The sequence below is a fragment of the Poecilia mexicana genome, unplaced genomic scaffold (genome assembly GCF_051168715.1).
Source record: "Poecilia mexicana isolate PSO_F unplaced genomic scaffold, ASM5116871v1 scaffold_11, whole genome shotgun sequence".
Lineage (NCBI taxonomy): Eukaryota > Metazoa > Chordata > Actinopteri > Cyprinodontiformes > Poeciliidae > Poecilia > Poecilia mexicana.
Window position 1 is genome coordinate 22,495,669 of NW_028263380.1, and position 19,430 is coordinate 22,515,098.

The 19,430-nt window shown below is 36.5% G+C and overlaps 1 protein-coding gene across 1 annotated transcript; it reads left to right on the forward strand.

The window, feature by feature from the left end:
• The first annotated feature begins 1,411 nt into the window (after positions 1 to 1,411).
• Positions 1,412 to 18,208, forward strand: atf6b (activating transcription factor 6 beta). The gene is made up of 17 exons (XM_015007255.2): positions 1,412 to 1,736; positions 5,270 to 5,349; positions 7,373 to 7,454; positions 8,789 to 8,848; positions 8,929 to 9,008; positions 9,381 to 9,588; positions 10,888 to 11,049; positions 11,252 to 11,421; positions 11,759 to 11,938; positions 12,481 to 12,563; positions 12,763 to 12,978; positions 13,779 to 13,886; positions 14,319 to 14,418; positions 14,618 to 14,685; positions 15,285 to 15,384; positions 15,476 to 15,560; positions 15,660 to 18,208. The coding sequence occupies exons 1-17, from the start codon at positions 1,664 to 1,666 to the stop codon at positions 15,950 to 15,952; spliced, it is 2,148 nt and encodes a 715-aa protein (XP_014862741.2). The 5' UTR covers positions 1,412 to 1,663; the 3' UTR covers positions 15,953 to 18,208.
• The last annotated feature ends 1,222 nt before the right edge of the window (positions 18,209 to 19,430 follow it).

Genomic DNA, 19,430 nt, shown 5'->3' on the forward strand with positions numbered 1-19,430 from the left:
ACTGTAAAGGAAATATGATAAAGAAGAGAATAGCAGCAAAGTACAGCACAAACACACAAGAGTCTTAACATCCAATTGTTGGTTATGGAATAAGTTAAGATGAGAAATGTGTTTAAGGCCTTAAATTGACAGTTTTTCTTTCTTTTTGCAATGATTTAAAGATTTACTATGTCTTATCTGATTTTTTTTGTCTTCAGAGAGAAGTATTGATGCTTAAAAAAATAATAAATGTATTACATTTATCCCTAAAACCGTTTTAGTGATTACTTCTGCATCCTAGGTGCACAAAGAATTATCACAAATCCTCTCTCCCACCAGCTGTTAGACTTCATCACTATTCCCAAAAACAGTCAAACTCATTAAATGTTTTCTTCACTGCTGTTATTTTCACTTTTTCTCATTTCACAAAATTACTGCTGTTATTTATACAGTCCATTTTCAATTTCTCTGTTCCTGTTTTCAATTTACAAATATACACATATTATACACTCTGAAAGAAAATTATCCTAAATTTCTTTTGATTTGAGTGTGCTATTTTTAATAACTGAATAGTATTCTTTTTCTTGCGCTCCTCTTACTGTACAGTTTCAGTTTTTAGACTTTTTTTAGCCTCAATTTGCATATGCATGCTTCCATTTTACACTTGATACCCTACAATAAGACAACAAATGAAATTTCTATTTTTTGAAAATGGTAAGTCAAAAACAACTATCTAATGCATACTAAAATATGATGCACAAATCTCAAATTTCAAAATGATTTTTAAAATGTATTGGACTTTACTTTTATGGAAACTCAAAAATTGAATCTGTGTCTTACTTTTTCAAACAAACTCCCCCTCTGATGAAGCAACAGCCACTGTGATTTTACAGTGCATGATTCACCTTCTGCCTAACTGAAATTGATTTTTAGATTACCCTTTCCACACTGAAAAAGCAAAAGTTTTAGTATAACCACCTCTTCCCTGTTCGGTTATGTAACAGCTCCAGCCGGGCACATGCAGAGCATTTCAAAACTGGTCCTAATCCCATAAAAATCAATGTTTTGTAAATGTTTAATTTTTTCCTAAAATTGACAATGAATGTTTGGAAAACATTCTAGTCTGATACAGGCCAGCTTTTCTGTTACAATGCTTGAATCCACGTGAGACTTCTCATAACTATTTTTGTTTGCACTGGAAATTATCGCGTTGTTTGGCTCTGTGTTATTGTCACTCAAAAATCCGCAATCTTATTGGACGGAATCCTCTTTAAAGGGATGTCCCACAGGCTCCTGTTTAACAATAGGTTCACTAACTGCCCAATCAAAGTCTTTCGGCAATTTCATTGGTTCTTATCTACGTCGATCAGAGCCTTCTTTACTCTCATTGGGTAAACCAACAAAAGTAGGCGGTAACCTTCTGGAAAATGCGTTTCCTAGTCTGTCATATGCAAAACGAAACGAAGGATCGATAACTTGACTGGAGGGCATGAAAAAAATCCAGTTTTCTACTCGATTAAAAAAACTTATATTACTTCATGTCGCAAATGGTAGCCAAATCTAGTATTAGCGCGTTAGCTTGAGGATAAAGCTAAGAGTTTTATCTAGTCTATGTTTGTTTAGCTGCTGTTATCACGTCTGACTGCAGACTCCTGCTGTCCAAACACACACCGCCTTTGTGGCGATGACTGCGGATTTACTGTCTGATCTGGACAGCCGATTCTTCGCTGATAACCTACTGACGAGCGAAGATTGGGGTAAGGACACTTTTAAATCCGTCTATAAATAAAGATAAATGGCTAAAATTGTCATTACAAGCTAACTGGGTGCGCTAACTGCTGCACCGAGGCGAGGCCAACAGGGCGTTACAAGATTTTCATTTCAGTTTTACACGTTTTTAATGTTTATTCCCGAGTCTTACAACTGTAATTTATATTTAAGTTGGTTTTCATTGTGATACGTGTTGCACGCGGTTTTAGCGTTACTCTGAACTTGCTTCCTCAATCATCTAACCCGGACGTAGCTGTTTATCATCCTCACACTGGCTGGGAACGTGATCGCACGTTTTACATAACCTCCTCTAACTTTTTCCCTTTAAAATTGCCGCTTTATTGACTCTTGTTGACATGATTTTCATCTAAACCTATTCTTAGTTCAAGAAGAGTTCCCACTATTTCCTACAATCTATCACTGTGTTTTAATGATACAATACTTATCAAAACATCACTGAAGATTGCAGACGTTTAGTTGCTAATAGTCAGAATAACACATTTCTAATCATGTTTGCAGCTGTAACATGTGAAATATACTCCTGTAGTGGTTTTGGTAAAACAATTTGGAAATAAATTGCTTAGCATGGGGTTAAATATTTCTTTTAACTAAGCCATGGTTTTACTGCTGCTGGGAGAAGAACATACAATTTATTGTTGTGATGCTAACATTCTTTTAGCAGGTTAGCCCAAATTTTAATCCAGTTTTGTCTCATCATCAATGTGTTTTCAGGACAGTCAGTAATATCTAACATCTCAATAATTCGTTTCAAGTTCAGGTGTGAGCTTAAAAGATGTGTAAAATTTAGATCTTGTGCCAAAACTAAAATCTAATCAGCAATTTAAAGAAAATATTTTAGTCTTTATTGATATGTGTTAGACTTCAGTTCAATATCATTATTATGAGCTGGTTATACTATTAGAAAATGATGTTTTAAAAACCACTAAATTGTTTCTTTGACTTATTTTTACAATTTAAAGTGGTTGTAATAAAATGCTAAAGAGAGTTGTAGCTACCAAAATTTTCTTTAGTTTGATGTAGATCAATCCTTCTGCCCCTTTCCCCACCTATTGTTGCAGACTGCTGGTCAGCTGGCTGAATAAAGGCTACTACTGTTTTCCATAGCTTACAAGAAAGACAAATTTAGACAAAACGGATAGTTTGACTAATTAACCAGCTGACATCATCTTGTAGCACTTTATGTTGTTTTATAAACAGCAGAATGACAAAAAAGTCAAAATAGTTAAATTTAAAACAGGCATTTCAACACTCATTTTAGATTATGTTTATGTTTTATTTATTTCTGTTTTAGCATTAAATAAAAAGAAATGCGTTAATGCTATGCATAAATATAGTGTAAATACTGTGATACTGAGGTATTTTTACTTAAGGTCTTTTTATTATTATTATTATTTTTTTTTACTGAGAATCTCATAAGGGCCTACATTTAACCCTCCTGTGGTGAAATACTTTGCTTTTCCCACCTAGTGTGAATGTAGACTGTAGCAGTCGGCTCCACCACGTCTCAACCAATGTGCTGATTGATATCAGTCATGTTTATTTTTAGTTGGTGGTTTTGACAGTTTCTAATGAACAGTCAGTAGATGTGTTTGAGACTTTTTTTTGAGGTGTTGTTTGCGATTGCAGCTTAAAGTTTAGACTTGATATGTTTTCTCTGTTTAACTCTGTCTGCCCGCTCCACCTCAGATCTTTTAGGTAAATTTGACAGTAAACTGAGCAGTTTTATGGCTCACTGTGGACCGAAGGACAAAGCTATTTCTCGCCCCTTCCAGTCAAGTAGTAAACGTGATTAGATTTAGGTTAAGGGTAGGTGAATCATTACTTACGGCTGGCAGAAAGTAGGTTGAGTTGAACTGCTTCAGAAGACACATTTACGATTTCCTGCAATCTCAAATTCTTGCAACACTGAAAAGTTAAAGTTCAGGAACAATCTTTTTCTGCTTTTTAGCGAGATCATATAGATTATGTTGCATTTCTTTATTCTTTTTTCAGTAGCTCAAAAAGGTGACTTCTTTCATGTAATAAGCAGGAAAAGACTTAAAACCTTACAGATGCTTTTCTTTTATCAATTACTTGACTTGTTAATGTAAATTCACTTCAGTAAGTATAATCATTTGCCTATGGAATTTTAAAACTGATTTAAAAAATGTTTCTTTTGATTTTTCTTTCTCCGTAACAGAATCTGATGTCACAGTAAAAGCTGAAGTGTCCCCTTTTTATTTCAGTTTCAAAGTCCAGTGTGTGGCTCATCAGAGAATGCAAAGCATGATGGGAGAAGTACCATTTTCTACCACTTTGCTTGTTTCCTGTAAATGAGGCATAAAATTAGCTTTTTTACAAACAACAGCGCTTGTGTGCCAGACTAAATAGAAACATGTCTTCATATCTCCTGATGTGATCTCATAAAGATTCGTAGTTGACACATTTATGTGTAATATCTCTGTAGATTGTAGCTTATTTTGCCACCGAGTTTGATAAAGATATTAAAAAACACATTTACATTGTTAATCTTCTGCCTGAGATTTAGTTTGGCTGCTGTCAGTGAACATTGTAACTTTCTAAAATACTTGTGTCACCTCACAGATTTCTCCTCCTTCTTGCTGGAGGAATCTAGTTCATAAGCGTTTATCTGATTCTTCTCAAATTCCTTTAGCGAAGGCTTTTTAACATGTGAGAGGGAACGTTGTACATCCATTCAGCCATCACAGTTTGTATAAACAACTCATTTGTTAATTCAGATTCTGAGCAAAGGAAAAAAAAAATATTTTATCCATATAGAATTAAAATATCTGCAACAAAATAATAGAAAAAACATTCTGTTAGAAAATTAAAACAATATATGAAGTAAAAAACATTGAGAATATCACATGTTTATTGTCACTGTTAGCTAGTAATTGTTAGCAAAAACGTTAATTTGGTACTATTGAAAACAGATGAAATGGTAAAAACTAAAATGACTCACTGAACTGGATTCTGTCTCTAAATTGTTTCATGCAGTTCTAAACTGTGAATTAACATTATGCTTCAACTGGCTGTTGCAGACCTATTTATACATGTTTCAGGTTTTGCCAGGCAGAAAGTCACAAAGATGCTCCTGGTTCTTTCAACTCATTTATGTGAGAAGACTGAACATCTAGATCAAAATCTTTGAGGCTAACAATAAAATTTTTGTTATTTGCTGTCCTCTAATTGTGTTTTGAGGTTTAACTTGTGAAAGAACATTTGCATGCAGTTTCAGTCAAACTGATGCATGACTGAATCTGTTTGTGTCTCAATTTTGTTTCTTTCAAAGTGTTGCCTTCTTGTTGGATTGAATGATTTTTGGTGATGTTTCGGTAGTGTTCCCAAGTACTGTTTTTACATGTTCAGCGATGCAAATAAAATGGCTGATTTGACTCTCCTCTGGTCTTGGACCAGCTTGTTTTTCGCTTCATCATCTGCCCCTGAGTTTTGTTCCCTGCTCTTTGCTGATGTTTTGAACATTTTGTCTCCTCTGCAGATGCCTGCCTGTTCAAGTGCGAGAGCATGGAGGAAGGAGAGGACGGGGACTTCAGTCAAGGCTTGAAATACGAACCATCGGTACGGTCATGAAAATATGTCTATGCATTGCAGCTTTTGTTTCACTGCAGCTGACACTCAGCATTCATTGCTCAATTTGAGCCCTTCTAAATGATAATTCACTCTGTACTCTCTAAACTTGGATGAATTGACTAACACTCTCGTTAAAACTGATACAAAGAATATTAGTACGAATAATTCTCTTAGGATTAATGAGAAAAAATAATTTGAATTATAATTTAGGGGCAGAGATATGAATGTTTCCTGCTCCATATAATGTAGAGATATTATAAAAAAAAAAAATGACAGTAAGTTTGACAGTTCAGATTGTTAGACCAGTGAAAAAAGCAAGTTTCTCTGCACAATTTGTGTCACAAAGGAATCAAGTGAAGAGAACAGAACCATGGTTACAGATTAATGTTTTTAAATGACGTCCAGGTGCATCAGTTTTTACGGGATAATTTAATCAGACTTCGTCAGCTCAGTTTTATTTCACCGAATCAAATGGATTAACTCTACTTCCTGAAAAAAAGAACTTATTGGATAGATAACAAGTGCAAAAAACCAGATTTACCAGAATGTGTCCTCTTATTGTTTAGCTGTTCTTAATATTTTTTTGTTCTAATTATTCTAACAAGGACATTAGCTTTTACTCTAGTGAAGGCTATATTTTGAGTTAACCTTTTGTAATTTTATTTTATTTTTTGTCTGACAGTATAGAAATGCATTTTCTGCTGACTGTTTAGTTACGGTTTAGTTCATGAAAGTTTAGTTATTCACAAAAAGTTGCAAAAATTTCAATTGTTCTACTTGATTGTTTTATATCAAATCATATCAGGTCTGTCTTTGATAGACCTGATATGGTCTATCAAAGACCATATCAGGTCTTTGATGCTCAGGTTTTTCCTTTCTGAAAATATAAAAAGGGAATATCAATTATAGTATAATAACAATAAGTATAATGCTCATTGTTGTAAAAACATTTTAATTGTAAGTAATTAGTTAAAAATAAATGTTTGTGTTTGTCTAGCAGACAAATTTGACTGGAATTTTATATGAAAAGTGAAGTTTATGTAGAAACATTGTTAAATTGCTGACACACTAGAATTTTTCTGTTGTATTGGCATGTTCCTTATTTTCAGCTATGTAAATTTGCCAACTATCAAAGTATTTTTCTTTCAGAAGGAGTAGAGACTAAATGTAACAAAGGAAGGAACAATATCATTTAGATGTTAATCTTGCATTATCTTTGAAAGATAGCTTTATGAATCTGCTTTAACATTTTATTGCACAGTAGTGAAGTTTCTAAGGTTGAATATTTTAACAAACTAAGTGGGAAATTACTTGTACATTTGACATTTTTCACTAGTTTGCTCAGGATGTGTTCAAATGCTTGAAGGTGTTGGATTTGGCATGGATTCTTGTTCCTGGTCAGTGCCGAGCTACATCCTGGTTAAACCTGTACAGTTAACATCTTGTGCTTTGTTTTTTTTATTAACAGAGTGGCTGAAAAGTCAAACAAAGTGCTGACAGTTTTCAGTTTTCTGAGGAACTGGTTTAGTGATAGTTTTGATGGAATCTCTTTGCAGTTTGCTGACTCAGTCTGCATTGTAAGGGTTACAGCATCATGTCATTGAGTTCTTTAAACCCGATTATAATGTAAATGTTGTCAATTCCCAAATTTTAAGTTTATGTATCCACAGACTTAGTTATTTAGGCAGAGATTTTCTTTTTAAATGCTTGTAACCATCCGGTGCAGCTGCAGAAAACTATACAGAATACAGAAGTCATTGGTAACAAACTCTTGTGTGAGTGAAACTCTTGCGTTTATATACAATTATAATCAGGTTGTCGAAGCAGCAGCTCACACAGATGAATGGTCAGGGCACAGTGCAGGCAGATGGTGTGTGTCGCCTGACTGAGTAACACAAACACACACACACACTCAGTTACACACACTCAGACACACTAACCCTGCAGTTGTTTGGACACGTTTCCTGACTTTTTCCACTTCACTCTCTCTTTCTCAAACCTCTCCTCACAGTTTGACAATGACCTGGTGCTCACCCTCGATCCTGATAACCGCACGTCGCCATGGCGATACCTTGACGACAACCTTCTCACAGGTACACGCCGTCCGGTCGCCTGTGGCTCTCACCTCGAGGCCCTTGGATCACATCGCTTAGCATTTTGGGTTCACGGATCAGTCGTCTCTGCAACACGAGACGCTTTGTCCTCAGCCTGTGGAAACTTTCAGCTTTTAGAAGCAGAGTCACTCTGTCTACATCTGCAGGTCTCCTCATCCTGTAGGCTTCAGTGTGAAAATAAAAACGTAACAACTCTAATACTCAAAACCACTTGTTTTTAATTGAAAACATACTAGCTGAACAGTTTAAGCTTGCTTGTGTTGTTTATGTGGTTGCATGGTTCTTTGAAATCCCAAATGAATTCAAATTAAAGGATCCGTGACATTTTTATTCATTATTTATCCATACAAGATGTAACTTTCTCACTTTCATGTTTTCTTGCAGAGAGCCAGCAAAGCTCAATTTACTGAATCTAGTGCTGTTTTGCTTTCCTTTGTCTGAGAAACTTATGAATACAGACAAAAAATCTTCTCAGGAATTTAACTACTCACCTGCTATACATCAAGTATAGATACTTCTAAACTTACAACTATAATCCAAGAAGACTGCTTGAATAAAATGTTTGGTTAATGATGATATTTAATTAAATTAAAGTATATAAAATCTATAATAATATTTGGCCTGTTGGATTGTCTTTTTCATTATAATTGATGCTCACACCTGCAGTAGATTTATTTATTTTTTGTAGTGGTGGCAACAGATGTCTTGCCCACTATCTGCAATGTTTTCCTAACATGGTGCTATTTTATTCTCAAATGAAATAATTTCATTTAATTTAAAGCCAACAAAGAATTAAATATAAGGTGGACATTATCACTGTATTAAAAGTTATCAAATCAGATCATACAAAATGGAAAAAAGATTGACTCAGGAAGCTCAGTTGAGATCATTGATTTTGCAGAAATCATTGCCTTTCGTTCCATGAGCCAGCTTTATGCAGCTCATTGTACCCGAGAGGTGTATGTACAGTTTACCTTTTTACCTTTTGGACAAAACCAATTATTTTGATTCAGGCATAGCATTAAGAGAGAGAATCTGCTTCAGGTTTTAATTATGTCGACATGTTTATTAAATGTTATTATTTTTGGCAGAACTGAAGAAATCCATTGATATTTACTTAAAAATCTGTTTTGCTTTCCTTTAAGGGCAACATTTTAATTTAGCAACATTTTGAAAGGTTTTTGCTCTTCATTTAACATTAAGTTTGGTGCAAGTATCTAATTGCATTTAAAGGGCTTTATTTATCCAGTCATATTGTTGTTTAATATCACAACATCCGTCTCTGTTTGTGTGCTTGTTTCGATTCTGTTTAGGAAACACGTCGGTGATAAAAAATGAGATGACATTGACGGAGCCGCTCCCGGTGGAAATGTGTAAGCTGAGTTTGTCCTAATCTAATCTTTGCACATTATGTTTTCACAGTGTTTCCACTAGCTATGTTGTTTCTGTTCAGTGTTCCAGGTCAAGGCTGAGCCTCCCTCTCCTGCTTCCTCACTGGAGTCAGATTGTTCGACCTCGTCTCCTGACCCACAGGTGGGATTTTTCAGATGATTGAGGAGGCTGTTTTATCACACAAATAGACCAACGGAACTGTTTGTGTCATGATTTGGATGCTTATCTTTTAATATTTGCTGCAGACTTCTGCCCAGGTCCCCCTTGAAAAAGAGATCTGGATCTCAATGGGGTTTACCTGGTTAAATAAAGGAATAAAAAAAAAATATTAAAGGAAACTAATAAATAACTGAAGATATATTTCAAAGTAATAGTGTAAAGAGGTAATCTTTATTTATTTTTATTTATTTAACCTTTACTTAACCAGGTGAATGATTAAGAATTTTTTTTATTTACAGTAATGACCTGACTGTGAGGGAAGAACACAAACTTATTGTCCCATCTTCTTTCCAGGTTACAATTAAAGCCGAAAACCCTCCGACTCCTCCGTACATGTATGGAGACGTACTGTCTCCTCCGCTGGGGACGATGGAGGTAACCGTGGCAACGACAGCAGTACCCCCACCCCAGTCCCAGATTCCAATAATGACACAGACTCAGCTGCAGGCACCATTAACATCTGTCCAAGCAGTCATCAATGGAATACAGACACAAACTGCAGGTATGCGGCTCCTTCTGAAGCGTTTACTCCAATATTCTTCTATATTGACACAATAAGAAGCACGAGACAAGCATTACATTAGGACTCCACACCTTTTGTTCATGCAAATCTGAAAACAGGATATTCCACTCGTGCTTAGTGTTGGCAGTTTTTTTCTTTTTTCTCTGCACATATCTGCGAGCTGTCAGCGCTAGAGCCTGAATAGAGAGCTCGGTTTACCCTCCACTCATCTGTGGAGGTATTCTGCACACAGACCCTGGGGCAGCCCCCACACAATGGTGGGAGTACTGTATAGGTGTGGGAACTCCTCTAAAGAAGAAGAAGGGTCTGTGGTGGGTTGTAACCGAATACAGAGTTTTGGATAAATGGAACGTTTCTAGTCTTCACACTGAAAGGCCTTCGGCATTTGGGTAACTCCAAATTAGCTTTAATGAAAGCATGAAGGATCTCTAAGTTATTGCATAGTTCCATCTGCCCAGTTGTCTTGTTTTATAAAGTGTATGTATATTTATGAGCTATGCTACGTTTTAGGAATTTTATACCCAGTAAAAACAGACATTTCCTCGTTGGGACAAGGATCATAGGAATTATTTTGAAAAGAAAACGTTGAAAACGAGATCAAGATTGGTGTTGAGAATCAGAGAAAAGTTACCAACCTGAAGCTGCTGTCTCCTTAGTAAGCTTTGATATTAGAACCCTTTTCGAATGACTGATTAGTTCCTATCATGCAAATTATTTTTATTCATTCCTGAGGCTAGGCTCTGTGGTAGTGACAAGACCGTTTTCTCTTTGCATATTAACATATATTTGGTGTCTAATTATTGAAATAGGCAATTGTGATCATTTTATGTGCATCTAAACTAAAGTTTTGTGGATTTTAGTTGTGGTCTCTAACCCCAAATAAACAGAGTGGCTGAGAAGTCACTCTGTGACCAGTACAATCATATGTTCTGATTTATGACGTTATCAAAGGCCCTGTTTGTTAAAATATGACATTTGCTAACATTATACAACATGAAGTTGTAAAAAGTTTGTTTTGAACTGCTTGTTTTCATTTCCAGTTGTAGCACCAACTGTTCTCCACCTTTTCTTGTTTCTTCACACTTGATGTTGAGGGAGAACTGATTTAAAAAGCTTCTTCTGAACTCAATAACATGCTGGAGAAAGTAGTTAGTCATTTCATCTAGTGTGTTCGAGGAGGAAAGCATTTCAGAACAGTGGTGCACAACACAGAGAAACTGCTACAGAATATATCTTTTTGTGATGTGAAATAACCTAAATGTTTGTGTTTTTTACCAGTCCTGCCAAGCACATTAAAAGCCAGCACCATTCTGAGCACCAAACCTCCCATCCAGCCCCGACCGGTGTGTGTTGCTGCTACACTCCCTGTCCCCCAAAACCCTGCACCAGCGAAGACCCTCATACTGCAGGGGCTGCCCTCCATGGATCAGAACAGACCTGGTAGGACAGTATTGTCCCTTTAGCCGTATTTATACATTTTCTTATTTATTTTGTTAAAGAATGAAGATCTTCAAGTATTTTTCATGTGAAATCAAATGCAACTACCAGATAAATTCCAAAGTTTTTGTCCTCTGATTTTAAATTCCAGGTAAAGTAATTAGCTTTGTGTCTGATCGCTAACGTCGCGCCTTTCTCCCTCCAGTCGTCCTCTCTCCGTCCGTCTGTCTCAGTTCGGCTCCGGCTATTGTCAAAATGGAGCCCGTGTCCCCCAGCATCCCTCAGCACTGCTCCAGCCCAGCTGCCTCCTCAACCAGCAAGCCCATCGTCCCGGCGACCACGCCGTTACCCAGCAACAACTCCAACGACATTGATGTGAGTAGGTGGATGCGGTGACTCACGCTGAAACAAAACCCTGCCAGGTTGAAGGCTGGCTACAATGTTTTGCTCTTTTTCTGTCAGTAAATGTGCTGAAACTAATATCAATACCCACAGTTCATTACTCAGAGGTTTATAAACATCTTTTCATTTTTGCTTGGCACTCAGAGAAAAAAAAACTATCCAGTTTTTCAGTTATAAATCCACATGATAAAGGTTTACCGACCTCGATCTCTGCTGCTGATTTTAACTCGTCTAGCTGATTTCTTTTCCATTTTGAATTCTGAGTCATTTCTGCCTACTTCCTTCCCTCTTCCAAATTTTCCTTGCACAGATGAAGGTGCTAAAGCGGCAACAGAGGATGATAAAGAACCGAGAGTCTGCCTGCCAGTCGAGAAAGAAAAAGAAGGAGTACCTGCAGAACCTGGAGGCTCAGCTGAGGGAAGCTCAGCAGGAGAACGAACGACTCCGCAGGGAGAACCAGGCGCTGAGGGAGAGACTGGCTGTGAAGGAGGTGAGTGGTGGTGAGACAGGATGGACAGGTTTGAAGAAAGAACAAGTTGCAATAATAGGAAACAAAAATATGTAATAAAATTTGCTCCATTCAGTTAAAAGCAGAGTTAAAAGAAGTTTGTTTTTAGGTCCAGTGTAAAAGAGATGCAGAGCTGAATTTAAGCTGTTTTTAAAAATGGCCAAATAAACAAAGAGCAAGCATCTTTATGTCTTTAAAACGACATATGGAGAGCAGCTTTTTCTTCTACTCTGTTGGTTTTGCACCTGCACACCTGAAGAAGAGGAAGAAGCATGTGGTAAACAGGGAAACTTGAATAACAAGACCTGAAGACTGACAGGAAAACGCACAAGAAACAGAGAAACCTGCTAATCCAGTTGATTAAGAAAAACTAAAAAAACAACAAAACTATAAATCATGCAAGCGTTTTCTTTCGGTATATAGCAAAATGGACACGTTTGCAAAATAGAAAGCTAATTTTACACATTTTTGAGATTCAGCATATGTGAAGCAAAATTTCCATTTTTATGTTCTTTGTGTTTCAGAGCGGCGACTCTGCAAGCAACAAGAGAGCAGTGTGTGTCATGGCGGTTCTGCTGTTCATCACCTTCAGCTTTGGCCCCGTCAGGTATCCGCTCATGGCTTTCTTCAAAATATTAGGATGATATGATTTAGTTTAAAATCTCAGCTTGTTATTGTGTCATTCAGTGTCCAATTGTTGTTTTTACAAAGTAAAAGCACAAACTATATTGTCCTGTATGGAATATATGGAAAACACACAACGGTTATATTTGAGGTTGAAATGATTTTGGTGTTTATCGCTGCAGCATCACAGACAGGAAGCTGTCGGCCGGTCTGCAGGAAGATCTGGTGTCGTATACGGGTCGCCGGCTGCTGGAGATGGAACAGCAGCAGGAGCGTCAGGCTGATCCTCAACCTCTCCAGAAAGTTGAGGACAAACCGGAGAAACCGGAGTCCGGCGGCGACGAGCGGTGGAAGGGAGGAGAGGCGGAGAGATACGCTCCAGAGTCTTATCAGTTCCGGTGAGGCAAATCAGTCGCTGTAAGCACATTATCTTGACATGCAGTGAAAAGACTGGGAATAAACTGAGGCTACAACTTCCACTGTGAAATTTTGATTAACTTTATATGAATGAAATCACACTAAGTTTCAAAAAACGAGCTATTACACTGAAGGCGACTGTTTTCACAACCCAATATCACTTTATGCTAACAAACACAGACTGAATGTAGTTTTTTTTTTAGCAATACATTGACCCTTATTTAAGGGCTACTCGATGTATGATTGTGTAAATATTGTTGTATTGCTAATATTTCAAAGGACTTTGCAAAGGACTTTGCAATAAATACTTAAGATACTTAAGATAGGATCAAAAGTCATTGCAGAATAAATTCTTCAAGTGGTCAATTTATTATTTTTTTTAAACAACCATTAAAAACTCAAATGCTAGATTTGGTTACTTAAGTTATCTTGTTTTTTTTCTGTTGTGCAGCGGATAAATGAGGCTGTTTGGTCATTTTCTCATATTGGTGTCCCAGTTCTCATTGTGTTGTTTGTTGCACCCTGTTGTAACTCATTGCTATCCAGAATGGTAAACCTGCATTTTATTTAGACACCCAACAAAGCTGCTTCTACAACATATCCCTCACTTCTTACATGTGGAACATAGAGTTTCTCTGCAGGAGTTTTACCAACTTTATTTAAAGAATCTTAATTTAAAGCACAGACTTACATTTAGTAAAAGCACGATTATTTATTTTATTGCTCCCAGCAGCTTTCCTAGTGTCTAACCGTTGTCCTGTATTTTCTGGTTGGTGGGCAGAAACCTGAGTGACATGTTCAGTGACATGAAGGATCTGGTTCTGCCAGACATCGAACGTTACTTCACTTCCTCAGACTGCCGACAGTTCAACCGCTCCGAGTCTCTCAGGTCAGTCCTGCCCTTTTCGAAATATCTCGTTTTATCACGCCTTCATTTTTTTTACCACATCCTCAGGAGAAATTTGTAAACAAATGTTTAAGCCCCTCAAACTGCACAGGGACAAGTAATACTTGAATTACCTTTTGCTGTATTTGTTCACTAATTACTCTTTTCTAATTTGATTAGTAAAGGTTAAAAATCAGTCACATAAACAGGCCTGTTTGTTTCACAACCTGCAACTCATTAATGTGTTCATCTTTGGTTTGATAGATCTCAGTTAGACTTCCTCAGATTGTTTTTGCTCAATCTGAGCAGCTGCTGCACATTTTGTTGATGAGATTATCCATGTGGACAGACTAAAGCTAGTTTTTAAAAATGAGAAAAAAAAACAACAACTTTTTTTTCATAGCGACTTAAACTGAAAGATCTCTGTGACTCCAGGCTTGCAGACGAGCTGAGAGGTTGGGTTCATCGACATCAAATCGACAGGAAGAAGTCTGGAGGAAAAGCAAAGACGGCCAAAAAAGCAAAGATCACCCAGGTGAGAAATATCCATATTTTTAAGATTTCATCTACTTTATAAAAATAGTTTTGTTAACCAGGAAAAGACTCATTAAGATCTCCTTTAGAATACTTTCTTAGCCAGGGAAGGCAGCAGCACATAAACACAGTTTCAGTTGTAAAGGATTTAACTTGAAAAAATCAAGACAAACCCTTTTTGTATCTTTCTTTTGAAACAGAAAGCTCAACTGAGGAAGGCAAACATTTCCAGATATCTGCCGATCCAGGCTCACCGCTCCATAGAAAGGTACAACAAGACTGTTATTAAGAAGGTGACCTAACTATGAGTAAAGAAGACAGTTTTTTTTTTTCATTTGACAGACTACAGGTACAAAAAACCTGAAAAGAAATAATTAATACCAAAATTATCTTATAAAATTCAAGAAATTCAGTTGTTTTCTTCTAAATTTATAAAGTTGAACTTTGAAGTAATCAAATCCTGAATTGGAAGGACATGTATTACTGATACTTTTGGAGCTTAACTACGTTGAATTATCTCATTTAACAAATATTACAACCAGTTTCTCAGTACGAATCAGTTTTTTCTCAGCAGCAGCTCATTCTGCTCATTCTGATAACACAAACAGGCAGAAACGTTTCTCCTTTCTGAGACTGGAAACATCAAATATGTTCACAGTAATTTCTGAATGATTCCATCTTATTACTGAATTGCAGCTTTGGCCATCACATCTTTTTATATGTTTTTAAAGATGTTTCCTTATCCGTAGTGCTTGATTTGAACTAAACAGAACATTTTTGCCATAGTTCTTACATTTCGGTAAACAGAATATTAATATTTTGGTTTGAGTTTTTAAGTTTCTTCTTCTGGCTCTTGTTCCCCTGCAGTCAGCTGAGGGTACTTCCTGGTCCTGAGGTCACCTACAGCGACTTCCTGGATGCCATTGACCGCAGGGAAGACACGTTCTACGTCGTGTCTTTCAGGAGGGTGAGACTACTAAAAACATTTCGGTTCCAGTTTATGATTTTAGATCTTAAACATCAGATGCTAATCAATCAAAATGTGTTGATTCCTGCAGGACCACCTGTTACTTCCTGCCATCAGCCACAACAAAACCAGCCGGCCTAAAATGTCTCTGGTGATGCCGGCCATGTCTGTTAACGGTTAGTCTGTCTGGATATCTAAAACATCTGGAGAACAGTAAATGATGCGTTTACTGACCTGGCTCCTGGGTTTGACCTTTCTGGTCTCGTCCTCCGCAGAGAGTCTCTACGACTCGTCTAAGGGCTACGAGATGATGATGCAGGTCGACTGCGAGGTCATGGACACTCGCATCGTCCCCATAAAGTCCTCTGCCGTCCCTCCGTCTCTTCGCGACCCCACCCCTCCTCCGCCCGCCTCCCAGCACGGTGCCCACCATCACCACGGCAACAACACCTCCCTCAGAGGGCGCCACCAGCACCATCCATCGTCTTCATCCCCCTCTCCAAGCCAGCCTCTGCCCGCCCGAACTCAAACACCTGAATACTTGATCAGCCAATCAGAAGGCGTCTGAGGAGACACAGAGACGAGTCTGATGGTTGAAGGTTGGTGACTCAGATGAAGAATCGAAGGAAATCTTTTTAAAATCTCTTCACTAAGCAAAAAAGGTTTCAGAGACGTTTAAAATCCAACAAAACTGTGTTAAATTCTGTGAGTTTATCTAGCATTTCATCAGCGACGGGTACTGACAGGACCAAATAAAATACTGTAAAAATACACAGATCTATTGAAAGAGAATCAAACTGATCAGTTTCAGTTTTCTTTAGAGACTACTCGGTTATTTCCCTTTGACAGTCAAATCTTTATCAAATTTGACTCTTTATCGGACTCTGTTCAGTTTGATGGGGCCACATTTTGAAGTTCTTGTGGACGTTGCATATTTAAACCCGTCAACTCTTTGGTCCTGCAGACATACTAAAGTCACTAAGAAAATAAGTTATTGCGATATAATCTACATGTTTAGAGGTTATATTCAGGTTTCAGGACATGAAATGTTTTCAGTGTCACGGATTGAGTTTTTTTTAATGGTTTCAGGGTTTAAAACTTTCGTCTTGGGGGATTCTAGGCATATAGAGACATGATGTACATATTTATATACATTGTGATCAATAAAACTGCAGAAATCTCGTGTTCCTTTATCTGAAAAAAGACAAGAAACTTTAAAGGCCTTTACATTTTGTTGTAAATACAGTGTATTTCATAAATCTGATTATTTGACACAGCATTGACAGCTGTTGCATGACGGCGGACGCTATTTGGTTAAAAAAAAAATCTGAGGTGTTTTTTTGTTATTTTTGTAGATGTTATACATTTTTACAAAGGAGTCTTGTTGATTTGTTTTCCCAGCAAACATACACTATATGAATGAAATTGAGTTTCAGCAGAAACAATTTGTTTAATGAGTTCAAGAGTTAGGCCAACGCAAGATTTGAGCCTGCAGATTTGTTCAACCCTTAGTTTATGTCCATTTGTTTGCCGTCAAAATATTTATTTGCCATTTTTCTTTGAATTAAAAAAAAAACTAATATAAAAACAAAAACTTAAGTTAGGTGATCAAGATGATTTTTTTTCTATGATGTTAACTGTTTGAAATCTTTTACTAATTTTGAGAGTCAAACACTCTGCCTCGTGGATCAGCTGTCACTTTTATTCTTGTGTGTTTTTTTATGTTATTTAATATCTGTAAATATGAGTGTTGATATTTTGTTTGTATTATGTCACATTTTCAATTTTTTATATTTCTCTTTTCACAACAAAAAGTAAAACGATGAGAAAACCTGTGAAGTTTTTTTTTTTTTTTTTTGTCTTGGAAATGTAGTATTTTATATTTACATATTGTGTCCAGTGGACCAGCCAGCCTCTCAATCTGTAAGTGTGGACTTATGTTAGATTCATATTCTTTTTATGATTGTACATAGAAATCATAAAATTGAGTTCTTCTTTTTAATTTTTAAAGGGAAGACTATTAGTGCCTGAAAGAAACTCAATAATTTAGCATTTCTGACCTGGGAGTTTGAATTCTGAACTGCTTGTAGTCGTAATGAGTTTCATTTTACTCCTACTGAATTGATTTCATCCTGTTTCAAAATGTAATATTAGACTCTGGCATCACTTCTCAGTCTTCATCTATCCAATCCGCCCGCTCTGCATGATGGAAGCTGTCGGTGTGTACTTGAGCTAGAGGATATCTCAGTTTGTCCAGCTTTGATGTAAATATTTCTACTAACGGGATTTAGAAGCTTCAGGAAATGTTTCGACATATATTTTCCCAGGGACATATTTTTTAAATTATGTTTTTGTTTTTTTTTTCTGTTGAGGCAAAATAAAAAGTTAAGAAGAAACGGGTGCATACAATTAAAATGGATTTTCATTTTTGTCTTATATTTCAGAAGATGAAACAATTCAGCCAAAGTTTTATCATTATTCTGCATTATTATTGACAGTCACTTATATTTCTTCCTTCTTTGTTTCTGAAGCTTTCAGTTTGCTGCTGGGTTCTGTTCGAACACGACCACAGAAAGTTTGGATTTCACAGTTGATTAGACTGGAATAATGTACAAATCAGTTTCTGTTTTTTTTTATAAATACTGAATAATTTTCTGATTTGTATAAAGGTATGCCAAGAAGAAGCTAATATGAAGTAGAAAGGGCCTTTTTTATTTTTAATTGGATGGTGTGTATTGAAGAGGGGGAGGGACAAATAAGTCAGGAATTGGGGGAGGTTTGTATAAAGTTTTTGGAGCAATGTCAATAAAACAGTGGTCATTCAGTTTCTGTCTTCTGATTACTGCCGACATGCCGACATCATGCCTGGTAACTCATCACAGGACAAATGTCTCGTTTACTTTTCCCCATTTTAGACCATGTTTTTAAATGATCTAAAAACATTAACGGTAACAATTTTGAGTTGACAGAAAATGAATCATTATGCCGTATTCAGACTGAATAATAATGTATTTAAAAATGTTATGATTGAACATTTTTAAATACATTTTAAGGTCATTAAAAATGAAGTTGGAAAGATTTGGGAAACAATTTTGAATTTGGTTCTCTTCCTTTTGCTGTGTTCAGATGTTTAAAAACTAATCTTATTTACATTAGCAGTGCCAGAATATTGTTATGACAACCACTATGCATTTTCCATGTAAGAAAAACATGTAAATATAATATTTGGCTCTCTGTACATTTGAAAAGGACAAGTTGGCTTTTTTTTCGCTCAGATTTTTTGCCCTTTTCACCTGTGTTTAGGATTAAAATTGACTACATAACCGAAAAGTAACGGTATGTTCTTGGCAATTTTATTTGCATTAATAATTAAATTAATAAAAGTATAATTTGTTACTAAGATTTAATAGTTTCAGAAATTGTTGATTAATTTCCCCCCCTAGATTTTAAGATGAAAACAAAAATCCTTACTTCATTATTCAAACAACTCTTTTTTTCCCCTTTATGGTGTTTGTCAATCTTTATTTGTTAAAACATCTGAATATTAAATTTAGGATATTCCTCTTAGAGTTTATTTTCAAGCAATTCTTTTAATCTGACAAGCCTCGTCGAAAAGCCTATCCCAATTTACTGAGTTGAAACATTAATTAGTTTGGAAAGGTTAGATGTAACATTAACTTTTCTAATCATTGAAAGGCACAGCAAATAGTTTCACAGTTAATGTCTCAAATCTAATCATAATTTGGCGAGATACAAACTAAACAGGATCTGTTCAAAGACCAAAACGTCTTAGTATCGAGATAAGAGGAAGTAGTACATAATTCAACCACCAGGGGGCTGTCAGACGCTGCAGATTGGATGGGAACCCAGTGAGCTGCTGTCAGACAGATGTGAAGAAGCAACGGAGTGACTGACTCAGGAAACATTAATCACAGGTGAACACGATGACACAAACACATGATTTAAATTTCCCCAGAAGGAAAATGAGCCTCAACGGGGCTCATGATTCACAGTCAGTCAGAGGCTGAGGTCGTGTTGTAATGTAA